The sequence below is a fragment of the Leucoraja erinacea genome, chromosome 8 (genome assembly GCF_028641065.1).
Source record: "Leucoraja erinacea ecotype New England chromosome 8, Leri_hhj_1, whole genome shotgun sequence".
Classification (NCBI taxonomy): Eukaryota; Metazoa; Chordata; class Chondrichthyes; order Rajiformes; family Rajidae; genus Leucoraja; species Leucoraja erinaceus.
The window spans coordinates 19149529-19163840 of record NC_073384.1 but is presented as its reverse complement, the minus strand read 5'-3'; the positions used below and the strand labels follow the sequence as shown (position 1 = coordinate 19163840).

General features: G+C 40.8%; 1 protein-coding gene across 5 annotated transcripts in view; it reads right to left on the bottom strand.

The window, feature by feature from the left end:
* Positions 1 to 14312, bottom strand: part of LOC129699402 (collagen alpha-1(XII) chain-like) — a 246614-nt gene that overhangs the window by 146194 nt on the left and 86108 nt on the right. For all 5 annotated transcript variants that reach the window (XM_055639133.1, XM_055639131.1, XM_055639134.1 and 2 more), the window contains 4 exons: positions 12438 to 12602; positions 11611 to 11757; positions 5254 to 5393; positions 1675 to 1804 (listed from right to left, as the gene is read on the bottom strand). In XM_055639133.1, coding sequence (XP_055495108.1) covers positions 1675 to 1804; positions 5254 to 5393; positions 11611 to 11757; positions 12438 to 12602 — 582 coding nt within the window. The remainder of the gene's footprint in view (positions 1 to 1674; positions 1805 to 5253; positions 5394 to 11610; positions 11758 to 12437; positions 12603 to 14312) is intronic.

Sequence of the window (14312 nt, the reverse complement as noted above, 5' to 3'; positions counted from 1 at the left end):
GACAAGCAATGTTCTTGGCTGTTGATCCATGCACTGAACATCTTATGAAGGTGTTGATTTGAACATCTAACAGCTCTCATGCCCAAAAAACAATAACTTTAATAACGTATTTGCATCGACTATTAAAAGGCAGACAAGAAAGTTGTTTGGAGAGTGAGTAAATATGCTCATTCCTGAAAGGTTATTCACCACCACTGCCTGGTAAGCCCTGCAGATGACTCATAAAAGTGTGTGCTGGAAATAGATAGTCTGTAAAGGAATGTAAATGTATGAAGTACCAAAATGATGCCAGAATGTGAGATTGAATTTGGAAGGAACATCCGAAAAGCAGAACATTAATTAGGCAGTGTAAAGTTTTTAAGTTTTGGTATTCAAAGAGGTGCAATGATCCTGGCACCAAATATGCAGAAAATTGGCAGACAGATAACAGGGGCTAATTTGGAAGGTACATGGAACATTGGCCTTCATTACAAGAAAAACGAAGCATAATAGCAACTGTGCAATGAATTGGTGAGATCATATCTGGAGTGCAATTTTATTTTATTAAAGAACGGTTATAACTACTTAGGAGACAGTGCAAAGAATGGTCATTAGATTGCTTTCCTGTGGAAGGAAGGAACTCTCTTATACGAAAACACTAGACTAAGTGGGACCCGTTCCCCAATGCAATATTCCACCACTCACCCGTTCCCCCAATGCAACCCACCCCCTAACACAATATTGCACCACTCACGCATAGCCCTCAACTGAGCAAGCACGGCTCATTTACCCTCATTGCCCAGTAATTCGTCCCCCTCCTCTTCACCCTCCCTCTTTCCACTCTCCACCTCTCCTCCCCAATTCTTTCCTCACCTCTCCCTCCCTCTCCTTTCGTCTACCCCCAGTCACTCCCTCCCTCCTTCAATAACACTTCTCCGCTCCCCACCTCCCTCCTATCCCTCTTTCCTCCACTCCTCACCTCCTCTATGCCCCCACGATCCCTCCTGACCTTCCCCACTGCCCTCCTTTCCCTCTATTCCCCTCTCCCTACCTTCCCCACTCCCTCCCCTCCTCTTCCTCTTTTCCCCCTCCTCCCCCACTCTCCTCACCTCCCCCACTTTCCCCCTCTCTACCTCTTCCACAATCCCCCCCACCCTCCCTCCTCCTCAGGATCTTTCCCCTCTCCTCCTCCCCTCCCCAATCACTCCCTCTCCTTTCACCAATCCTCAGTAACTCCATCCCTCCCTCCCTCCATCCATAAAAAGCAGCATCTGCAGTTCCTTCCTCCACAGGTAATTCATTGTTAGCTGTGGTTTAGATCCCATTGACTTGATGATTGGACCAGTTTGCATTGTGTGTGTGTGTGTGTGTGTGTGTGTGTGTGTGTGTGTGTGTGTGTGTGTGTGTGTGTGTGTGTGTGTGTGTGTGTGTGTGTGTGTTACTCAAACTCCGTTTTTAAGATATTTAAGCCTCGATAACTTTTACAATATACCACTGATCAGAACGAAGTTTGTTGCACTCGCAGCACAGAAGAACGGTGAGTAACCTGGCAAAAAATCGTAGTGCTGTCACATACCGTTCATGCGCAAATAGAAAAAACGCGCAAGATCAGAGTTTTAGTTATGTACAGATAGATTGTATAGTTTGGGTCGATACTCCATGGGAATAAAAGAAGGAATAAAGTAGTTGACTCACATGTCATCTCAGCTCCCTCAAGTGGTTCACTGACTTCACCTTCCAACAATCCGTACACTTTAACCACGTATTCCGTGTCAGGTTGCAGATTCATTAACACCGTAGTCTTGGTTCTTCCACTAACTAGAACCTAAAAAAGCATGTTGCCACATCACTGTACAAATGGAAAACCAAAAGAGCCCGACCAATGCATAGACAGGATAAAGGCTGTATAATTCATCAAGCCCACTCCACACAGAGCTACTTTTTTTGAATTTGTCTAACATGATATTAATAACCAATACAACTGCATGGAATTCTTGTGTCTGCAGTTTTTTTTAATGAAACTATTTGAAATGTGGATTAATGCGTTGAAAGAAATTTCACAAAATTGTGCTAATGTGTTATTTATTGATGTTAGGCAGTTTGGAGTTGACTACTAAAGATGCTGCCCAATAGGCTCATTTCCTGAAAGCTCCACAGACATTTCTCTCAATGCTTCTAAGAGCCCAAGTCTCTGAAAGCCAAATAATTTCATTGTTCCAGTTCGTATCTGGTGCAAATGACAAATAAAACATTCTTGACTTTCTTGACTGCATATGCTCTATCTCTGCTGCAATATAACGTGGATGGGACAGTGCTATGAGGAAAGGAGCTTAATAATGGTGAAAACTCACATGAGGTAGAACTGTTGCATCATGAACTGAATACTTAGCCTATTATCATAATAATATCATAATGTGATTAATAGTCTGCAGGGCATTTGCAGAAGTTCTTTTCAAGTCAAGACAAGTTTATTCGTCACATACACATACGACATGTGCAGTGAAATGAAAAGTGGCAATGCTCGCGGACTTTGTGCAAAAAACAAACAAACTACAAACAAAATGGAACAGAATGAGGAAACGTATGAGGAGTTATGAGGAAATGTATGAATTCAATCAATACTCTGTGTACCGCCGGTGGTGGATCTCAGACCTTACATCATCTCGAAATTGTGATGTGGACTCAAAATGTCTGCAAATTAAATGGACAGGTTGAGTGATCAAAAAGGTGACAAATAAAATAAAATTAGGACAATTGTGAAGCTAAATTATCTGAGTGAAATATAAAATCTGATAGAGCTTGATAGGGGAAATGTAAGAAGTAATTTCTAGTGGGAGAGTATCTGGGACTAGGTAGCATAGACTCAAGATATGAGCTTTCCTCTCATGGATGGTTGTAAATTTATGAAGTTCTCTAGCTCATAGAATTGGATGCCGGAATACTAAGTATATATTTAAGGCTTAAGTAGATTTTTAAACCACAAAGGATCACAAACAATGGGGATTAGGCAGTAAAATGAACTCCAGCCAACCATGGATTTTATTGAATGGCGTTAATGGCTGAAGGAACCAGATGGCCCACTACAACTTCTATTATGCTCATTTTTATTTCTTTGTAATTTCCCACTACAAGTATTCGAGTTGGTTCCACTTTGCTCACACTTCCAGTTGCATTAATAATAAAAATAGAATAAGCTGTCAAAGTTCAACATTCAGGCAGTGTTTTAATGAAGGGTCGTCGACCTGAAACGTTAACTCTTTTTCTCTCCCCATTGATGCTGCCCAACCTGCTGAGTTTTTCCAGCACTCTTCTGGTTTTATTTCAGACTTCCAACCTGCATTTCTTCTGATTTGAAAATCCCATTAACTTCAGCATTCAATTGTGATAGAAAATGGAGATGATCTGGATTGTAAGTTACAATATCAAAACAGATCACTCAATAGCCCAGTGAGTTGAAGCAGAATATGAATTTTGGACACACCATAGAGGAACTTTCCTACTGCAATGGTCCTAAGAGCAAAATATTGCCTGCAGAGTGTTGTTGAAAATGAGGGGAGACTCGGTAATGAGGGTTGCCTGGTAATTTATCCAGCGGGGAATATGGAACTTCTACATCTATATCCCAGCATAGACTCTCAACATGCATTACTCGGTCTGTAGACCCAACTTCCATAACGCTCGCTAGTATTTGAGACTGAAATATTGTTACAAATTTCAAATTATTACCCTTTTCCTCGCTTTAACTCTAGGCATGCACACAAAGGAATATAAATTAAAAAAAAAAACATTTTTATCCACAACTAATCCCAGTTTGACCTCTTATTTATTAAACTTTCATTGCCTTCAACTAATGCCAATTGCCTGTCGAAATCCAATTTTATGTTTATTTCCTTAACTCTTGAAATAGATGTATTTAATGGACAGATATTTATTTACTTGCTAAAGGATGTGAGCATCACCGCATTAAATATCCATTTCATTTAACCCAATTCATAATTTCAATTTGTTTGGCCATGCAGATCTAATCCCAGTCCCATTCTTAATTATCCCAGAATAGCAATTGTCCAAGAGGTCCAGAACTTGCAGTCGCTAGTTGCCTACATTCACCTCTGCCCTCTGATGATGCTTGATAGCAGTTTTCCTACCCTAAATTGATACATGGTAGTGTTGTGGGTGATTCAACTAATGCACAGATCGATCCATGTGTAAATTGGGCACTGTCCCTATGCCCACATGAATTCTTCCTTGCAATTATGATTTTCCTCCCGTAGCCCAGAGAGGTTGCTAGATAACTGGCCACTGCAGATGACCCCGAATGAGTAGGTTACATGGAAATAAGGGGCAAGAATGGGATTGATGTGATAGCTCTGAAAGCAGGCACAGACATAATGGACCAAATGGCCATCATAACAAAATATAAGATGAAAGTATGAGATTAGAGCACTCTTTAGAAGGTTCAAAAGTCATAGTGTGTCAGCAGGCCAGGGCTGCAGTATAACAGCATCCTATAAGCCACACAAATATCGAGTGTTCCATTCAGGCCACAGCTCTTGGTTCAAATGAAACCATTGAATGTATTGAAATATTCTTAAAATTCAGAAACACTAAAATAATTAACATCGATTGACCTTAACAGCAAATCACAGCAAATCCCCTTAAATTATTGCTCTGGCACTCAGTCCAACCTGATTCCACACTACAAGCACCTCATCTCTGAACTCACACTCAAATGCTGATGGTTTTACATATGCAGACAGTAGATACATCTGGAACATCTGCACACATAGAAGCACGGACGTTGCTGCCAGTTTTGCGGATTGCCATCAGCCAACAACAACAATTTTATTTATATTACCGCCCAAAATCTGACCCCACCTCACTGCAGTGTGGTTCATACTGACCAGCAGCATTTTTCCTTGCATTTATAATCATTCTTTATTTATTTATTTATGAACAAAATTAGTTTTGAAATATATATATATATCTTATAGAAGAAAACAGTGCAACAGTGCAAAGTTCTTTACATTTTCAGTATTGGTCTATATATATTCAGTGTTTACTGGTTGCATACACAATAGTGTTCTCACATCTCTGTTTTGTACATAGCACAATTGCCTCTCCTGGTGCCATTCTGTTGTTTAAATTCCATAGTTACTTTGGCGGGATTCAAGTTAAATATGTCATATTAATAACCCAGTCCTTTAGTTACTGGTCAGGGAAGTTAATTATTATGCTATAAAACCCACACAATGCACATGGAAGGAAGCCACTCACCTCTTCAGTTTTGCCTCCACTCACTGGGTAGTATTCCACTCTGTATCTATCCACACTTGAGTCGGAGTGATCCCATGTTACACGGAAGGAATCATGGGTTGCCTCAGAAGTCACCAGGTTTCTGGGGGGATCCACGCTACCTACAACATTAGATATTAACACGTGTCAGACATGCTCCAGTACTGCCATTCTACCTGCCTCATGGATTTCCCTGCTCTATTGATGGATCCTTCCAAAAATTGCCTCTGCTTGCCAAACAATCACAATAGCACTTCTGGACATGCAACATTAGGAATGACGACAGCGGGAGGTTATAGAACATCGTCACCTGCGAGTTCTCCTCCTAATTATGCACCATCCAACTTATAATGTATCAGTATTCTTATGTTGTCACCCAGACAAATCATTGGAGATCCCTGGGCAAAACCCCATGGAACTACCTTGTTACTCAAACAGTTCAAAGTGAATGTTCACTTCCATCTTGCTAAGGGTTTGAATGGATATTAAACAATATCCTTACCAGTTACCACATTGATGAAAATGAACTTTATCACCAACACCCATTCAATTATGACATAATTTCCAAGATTTTATTTTAAATATATTTTTCACACTGATGATCTTGGTCAAAATAATATGCTGGGTTTATTACTAATATATTGGGATAGCTCCCTAAATATATCTCTAGATTTATGGAGCTTGGGTCTTTCAAACCCTCTTTGTAGTTCATTCCGGTACAGACATCGAATCATGGGAAATTCTTCGTGATTTTCTCAAGCATTTTGCAAATTGTATGATGCAAATTTTCAGTTCCTCTTTAGAGGCAGCTCTCATTTTCACTTTGCATATTTCTCCTTCTGTTCTTTGAAGTGATGAACATCATCGTTGGAGAATGGACCAGTTCCCACGATATTGCCATATGTCAATGCTAATTACTATCATGGTCGACACAATGTGTGGAATCGGCAGTGCACTGCCCACTCTACATTAGTACACCAAGCATTCTCAGGAAAAAATCCAGCAGCTTTCATCAGTTTTTCCAAGCCCTTCTCCCTTTTCATGATATGGTGAAATAGAATGTCAATATTGTCCTCTCCCACCTCAACTTCCATCTACATCAGCCCCAGGGCTAAACTAGCCTTTTGTAACCACGCAGCTCCTAAGCTCCTCATGGTAACATTGCCCTGGTCATATGTCAATAAATTTGAGACAACATATGACTCAATATTTAGATAGGTACATGTCGAGAGATTTAGAGTGATAGGGGCCAAATACAGACAGATAGGACCAGGTCAGCTGTGAAACCTGTTTGCAATGGATGAGTTCGGCCAAAAGGCCAGTTTCTGTGCTGTGTGACTATGATTCCATGACTCTAATAGCTTGAGTATAGAGCAAAATAGAAGAATATATACAGAACATTACGCCTGTAACCATGCCTGTTAAATGAATGTAAGTGATCCTAATTTGGCTGATGTGAAGCTGAAGGGCCTGATACATCATGTATCCTTTGGCTTGTTCACTTACTGAATGTCCATGGGCCCAATGGAAATTATGAACAGGAAGAAGCCATTTGTCCCCTTGAGCCTGCTTCCACCCTTCAATCTTCAATGATATGAGTGCAATCAGAACTCTACATTCCTTCACCTCCATGCTTATCAAGGATCGATCAACCTCCGCCATCAAAATATTTAAAGACTCCCATTTCCTCCAACCTTTAAGGAAAAGAGGTTGAAATCCGCACAAACCCCAAGAGGAAGCATGTAAACTCATTGTTGTCTGGACTGGGTGAATAATATATTTTTAACGTGATCTCAGGTTCCACAAGCGGAAACATCCTCTCAATATCAACCCTGTGCAGGAGTCAAATGTACATTGGGTCTCCAATGTGTTTCCAATTTCCACTGAAGTCCAGAATTATCTAACATTCAAACTGCAGCTCGGAACACTTAGCTAGCTGGCAGCCTGTTCTGGCCTCTTAGGCTGTGATTTAAGACTTGAAATTTGACAGAAACAAGAAACCGATGAATTGGCTTCTGTAAAAAAAAAAATGGAGCCCCACTTGAAGAGCACAGGTGCAGGTTCTGGCACCCGACCACTTTCTTTCCCCTCCTCCACCCACCTCCCCCTTTGGTTTCCCCAGAGGAAACCAGCACTCTGTGCTCACACAGGGATTCTGATGTAGTCCAGTCTGCAAACTGCTTTTAATACAGGGAACTTAAGACAAGCTGTAAATCCTGCCATGGAAATCGTGAAGTAACAAGATTCTGCTTTCCCATCAGAAAATTCAACAATGTTCCTCTCAGAAGCTGGACTTTAATCCATGAAGATGCAGATATGGCACGGATAACAGGCTTAAAAGCTTCTAAATGCAACACAGATATTCTTTTTATGGATGTCAGTCAGGATAAAATATGGCAGACTGCAGCTTCTGTTTTTGAAGACATTTCGTCAGCATTAATATCTAATGAGATCATCGCATAAAGACAGAAGCAAAAAAAATCTTTAAAAAAACAGCATTCTCTCCATTGGCATCGTTCCACTTGAGGAAGAAGCCCAGCACAGGGCACACTAGTGGCAGAGCTGGTAGAGGTGCTGCCTTGCAGCTCCAACGACAGGGGTTGAATCATGACCTTGACTGCGGTGGGAAATTTGCCCATATGTACACGTTAGCTTCCATAGTTTCCATCTGCATTCCAAAGACATGGTTGGTTTATTAGTCACTGTAAATTGCTTAAATGCAACTGAGTGATAGAATCTGTGGGAAGTTAATGGGAAAGTCTAGAGAATGAAATATGATTGGTATATTGGGTACTCAATGTACGGTGCAGACATGATGGGCCAAAGGGCCTGTTTCTGTTCTGTAGGACTACATTCTGTTCTGGGTTGGCATCACAATGTAGTGCTAAAAGGAGAATGCACTAAGCAACGTTTCAAATGAGTCATTGAACTGAAAACCCCATCAGCTCCCTCAGGTCTTATTAAAGTTCCCAAGGCATTTTCAGATGCATTCTTTATAATGGCCAGGGAAGAGTTATTCATCAAGTAAAGCAGATTATCTGATTCTGCTCGTGAGAAATTGATTGCCACTTTCAAGACATTTCAATACTGACTAATTCATAAATGAAAATGTGTTGTTGCCCTGGAGCTGTGATAAATGCCAAATTAATTGAATTTATTTCTGCATTTCCTTTCGGAAGTATGAAATTAAAGAGATATGTCTCCATCCAGGGGAATGTTTGCTTTCTTTGTTCCTTCTGAATTAACTGGGCATCCATATCTTCTCAATACCAATTAGCCTTCGTGACACTTAACCTCCTGATTCACCATTATTATTTTAATCTTCATTTAGATGTTGCACAAACGACTATAACTAAGGCAAAGGGTGAGGGCAAATATTGCAATAGAAGATTACGTAGAATGAAAGTCTCAGTGAACCGGCGACTTGCATGGGTAATGCTACATTTCACTTCCATTTCATCTCCTCAATCCAATATGGAGATTTGGAAATGCACACTGCACACACACACAGTCCTCAAGATAGAGAGGAACATCATTTTCACAATGGGTGAAAATCCAAGTAACTTGTATGTACAGTAACAGGGGTGTTGTGAATCAGTTAGTTGAAGAAACTGGCACCATTAGAATTATTATCTTTCCCCAAGGACAATAATCCTGACTTTTAATGGGGGTGTCCAATTTATATGGGGTTTTGATAAAATGGAATGGTAGTCGTACAAGCGAAGGGACAGTACTTGACTTCATCTTCGGAAATTAAACCATGTAGGTAGTGGAAATGTCAATTAGGGAATACTACAGAAATGATCACCATAATTCTCTGACTCATTGGTAGTGTTGGTTTGTTTTATACAACTTAGTTGTGAGTATTGGGAAGCTGATATTGATTGAATTGATTGAAAGAAACAGCATGATCAGGCCTTTCGGCCAAACAAGTCCATGGTAACCATTGTTCACTCCTTCACACTATTACTATGTTATCCCACTTTCATATCCATTCCCTACACACTAGGGGCATTTTACAGAGGGAAATTCACCTGCAACCCTGCTTGTCCTTGGGATGAGAGAGGAAGCCAGAGCACCAAGAGGAAATCTATGCAGTCACAGAGAGAATGTAAAAACTCCACGTAAACAGCACCCAAGGTCAGGATTAAACCCTGGTTTCGACCAACTACACCACTGTCACCCTGCCCCATTTGATATATTTTAAAAGCAATGGGAGATGAAGAGAATATAATTCAAAGCAAAAAGTTATTATGATCTTGAATGTTTTCTCTGCGAGGGTAATGGAAACAGTTTCAATGCAAACTTTCAGAAGATAGATGGATAAACATTCAAAAATTGAAAAAGAAATGCTAAGCTATTAAGATATAGTCAAAAGATCCTTTGATATTACTGCCATGCACAAAGCCTATTAAATAAACAATTGAAAGATATTTCATACTTGGTCCTTTCACACTGTTGCAGAGGTTTATCCTTGCAGCTCCAACGACAGGGGTTGAATCATGACCTTGACTGCGGTGGGAAATTTGCCCATATGTACACGTTAGCTTCCATAGTTTCCATCTGCATTCCAAAGACATGGTTGGTTTATTAGTCACTGTAAATTGCTTAAATGCAACTGAGTGATAGAATCTGTGGGAAGTTAATGGGAAAGTCTAGAGAATGAAATATGATTGGTATATTGGGTACTCAATGTACGGTGCAGACATGATGGGCCAAAGGGCCTGTTTCTGTTCTGTAGGACTACATTCTGTTCTGGGTTGGCATCACAATGTAGTACTAAAAGGAGAATGCACTAAGCAACGTTTCAAATGAGTCATTGAACTGAAAACCCCATCAGCTCCCTCAGGTCTTATTAAAGTTCCCAAGGCATTTTCAGATGCATTCTTTATAATGGCCAGGGAAGAGTTATTCATCAAGTAAAGCAGATTATCTGATTCTGCTCGTGAGAAATTGATTGCCACTTTCAAGACATTTCAATACTGACTAATTCATAAATGAAAATGTGTTGTTGTTGCCCTGGAGCTGTGATAAATGCCAAATTAATTGAATTTATTTCTGCATTTCCTTTCGGAAGTATGAAATTAAAGAGATATGTCTCCATCCAGGGGAATGTTTGCTTTCTTTGTTCCTTCTGAATTAACTGGGCATCCATATCTTCTCAATACCAATTAGCCTTCGTGACACTTAACCTCCTGATTCACCATTATTATTTTAATCTTCATTTAGATGTTGCACAAACGACTATAACTAAGGCAAAGGGTGAGGGCAAATATTGCAATAGAAGATTACGTAGAATGAAAGTCTCAGTGAACCGGCGACTTGCATGGGTAATGCTACATTTCACTTCCATTTCATCTCCTCAATCCAATATGGAGATTTGGAAATGCACACTGCACACACACACAGTCCTCAAGATAGAGAGGAACATCATTTTCACAATGGGTGAAAATCCAAGTAACTTGTATGTACAGTAACAGGGGTGTTGTGAATCAGTTAGTTGAAGAAACTGGCACCATTAGAATTATTATCTTTCCCCAAGGACAATAATCCTGACTTTTAATGGGGGTGTCCAATTTATATGGGGTTTTGATAAAATGGAATGGTAGTCGTACAAGCGAAGGGACAGTACTTGACTTCATCTTCGGAAATTAAACCATGTAGGTAGTGGAAATGTCAATTAGGGAATACTACAGAAATGATCACCATAATTCTCTGACTCATTGGTAGTGTTGGTTTGTTTATACAACTTAGTTGTGAGTATTGGGAAGCTGATATTGATTGAATTGATTGAAAGAAACAGCATGAATCAGGCCTTTCGGCCAAACAAGTCCATGGTAACCATTGTTCACTCCTTCACACTATTACTATGTTATCCCACTTTCATATCCATTCCCTACACACTAGGGGCATTTTACAGAGGGAAATTCACCTGCAACCCTGCTTGTCCTTGGGATGTGAGAGGAAGCCAGAGCACCAAGAGGAAATCTATGCAGTCACAGAGAGAATGTAAAAACTCCACGTAAACAGCACCCAAGGTCAGGATTAAACCCTGGTTTCGACCAACTACACCACTGTCACCCTGCCCCATTTGATATATTTTAAAAGCAATGGGAGATGAAGAGAATATAATTCAAAGCAAAAAGTTATTATGATCTTGAATGTTTTCTCTGCGAGGGTAATGGAAACAGTTTCAATGCAAACTTTCAGAAGATAGATGGATAAACATTCAAAAATTGAAAAAGAAATGCTAAGCTATTAAGATATAGTCAAAAGATCCTTTGATATTACTGCCATGCACAAAGCCTATTAAATAAACAATTGAAAGATATTTCATACTTGGTCCTTTCACACTGTTGCAGAGGTTTATGCTGAGGTCCTCAACAATATCGACCAGCAATGCAAAATCAGCCACGTTGTACATGTGGATATTGTCTGGATCTGATGCAACCTGTTTCAATTCAGCTTCATCAGCATTCTTAATACCTAGAAAATACATCAGAATCAGAAAAAAACAGCAAGTACTGATAAGTCCTGCACACTGACTTCAAAATCATCATTGCTGACTGAAAGCCATTCTGTTGTCTTTCCCTTCCTTATACCACTGCAGTTCCTGTTAATCCAGCTTTCATCTTGTCTATGTTACAGGCCGACTGTGTTATTTCTCCAAACTGCCCTCAAACTGGAATTCTCTACAGACACTCTCCCCGTTGCATCCTGTATCTTCTCATAGTTTGTCTTCACTTCCACACAGCCTCCCCCAGCCTATCCCTCAGAAATACTGTTAGCTGGGATTATGGGTTGATGGGCAGATTCTGTTATCCACCAATAATAGTAAAGTTATATCTAACATTCTAAGGTTTAACTTAATTGTGTGAAAATTTAATAGCTATGTTATTGGACACACAATCAAGAAAATGAGTTTAAGTTCAAGCAGCTAGAGAATTTAATTCAGATTGCAAAAAAATATGGAATTAAAGTGTCAGATTGAGGTAATCAGTGGCATAAAATTGGAATTGGTCTGGTGAGAAGAATATCATATTGATTGTTGAACTCAGAGATGGTTGGCCTGTTATATATTCTGCATGGCTTAATATGCCTAGAATGTCCAATTTATTTTCTGGTCCTTTCTCTGTGGTTCTGCGTTACTTGACAAGTTAACGTACCAACAGCGTAAAGTTCCACTCCAATGTTGCGCAGAGTATCAGAAGGACGGATAACGTCGTCTTGAGATTTGCCATCAGTAATGAGAACGCCAATCTTGCGTGCATTTGGTCGAGCACCTGCATCAGTCTTGAAGTTGTTTTGCAATATGAAGTTGAGAGCCATGCCTTTAAATAACGGTGAGAAGGAGTAACAGAAAATACAAATTATCTCAGACAATTTTATTGAGAATTAAATTGATCATAGACAAGGATCAAAATGAAAGCGCTCGTTCCTATTCCAAAGCATTCGATATCCAGCCAACCCACACAATATATTGAGTCTAAAATTGTATGCAGATTCAGTAGAGAACTCATCCAAATAGAATCACCCACAATCCGGGATCGCACAAGCAGAAAGGTTGTCTACATGCTCCAATCTCATTCTACCCTCCTTCTTTTATGAGTAAACCAGTTCTGAATCCAAACTACCATCACCATGGATCCCATGTATCTTAATTTTCTGGATCAGCCTACTGTGGCAGATTGTGTCAAATGCTTTACTAAAGTCCAAGTAGACAACATTTACAGCTCTACCCTCATCGATCACTTTGTCACCTCAAAAAACGCAATCATATTTGTAGGATATCCTGCCCATGATAAAGCCATACTGACAGTCCCTAATTAGCCCATTATTTTCAAATTTGAATCAATTCTATCCTTAAGAATCCTCTCCAATAGGTTCCTTACCGCTGACTTGAGGCTCACCAGCCTATAATTTGTAGCTTATACCTATTTCCCTTCTTAAACAAATGAACAACTTTAGCTGCTCTCCAGCCCATCAGGATCTTGCCTGTGGCTAGAGGAAAATTTGTCTCCTTGAAGAACTTAACCATTGTAATGGAATCAATAATTGTGGACACTCCTCCCCAGATAATTGCATCCTTACTGCCCTTTGGGAGGTCATTATCTGATTCAGAGGCACGGCTTGGGCCACTGGGGGGGGGGGGGGGTCATGGATCAAACTGACTTGAGAGACAAGGGACAGGGCTGTCCAGAGGTTGTGTGAAGAGGCAACGCAGTTGTGTTATGGTTGCGGGAAGGATGGGGGCAGGCTGAAGATTGGGGGAACCAGGGGAAAACTTGGTAGCATCTAAATAGTGTTCAATATTTTCATTAATGGCAACCAAAGCAGAAAAGTTTCCTTCGGTACATTCCTAGCTTACGACACAGGTTACCGTATTTCCCGGCAATGAAGACGCTATTTTTTTACCCAAAAATAGCGCACGAAAATTTACCTGCGTCTTGGTGGCCGAAGGTTAGGTTGTTAGCCAAGAAAGATAGACTTGGCTATTCCTCAGTATAGCAAAATCAAGAATGATAGCCAAGGGATAGGGATAGCCAAGTCTATCCCTCATTGCTGGCAGCAGATGGGAAGCAGCTGTAAAAGGACAGCACCACTGGGGTGGGGGGGGTAGAGTTCCTTTCACAGCATGTGGGGAGTCTGACCCAGGTCAGCATGGGCAGGAGCATTGAGAAGGAGGGGGTCAAGGATCATGCCAGCAACTCACTCATTCACTGCTGCCGTGGCGCTCCGGGCACGGAGCGACCGCATTGTGGCCGGGGAGGGAAGTAGTTCGGGTGGCTGCAAGCAGCCGCGGGACAGGACAGCGAACCAGCCGCCACCTCAGCATCTTCTGCCTGCCCGCTCACGTCTGACAGTGCTCTCCATCTGAACACCTCTCTCCTGCCGCTCGCCGGCCTTGCTCATGTCAGCCGCTTCCTGCAAAACCTTATATTCCGACTGCCAATGTGAGTAGGATATGGACTCAGTTGCTGCGCTGGGTGACACTGCAAGGCATTCACTGCCCAGTCCGTGTCTTTCAATGTAGTGACAGT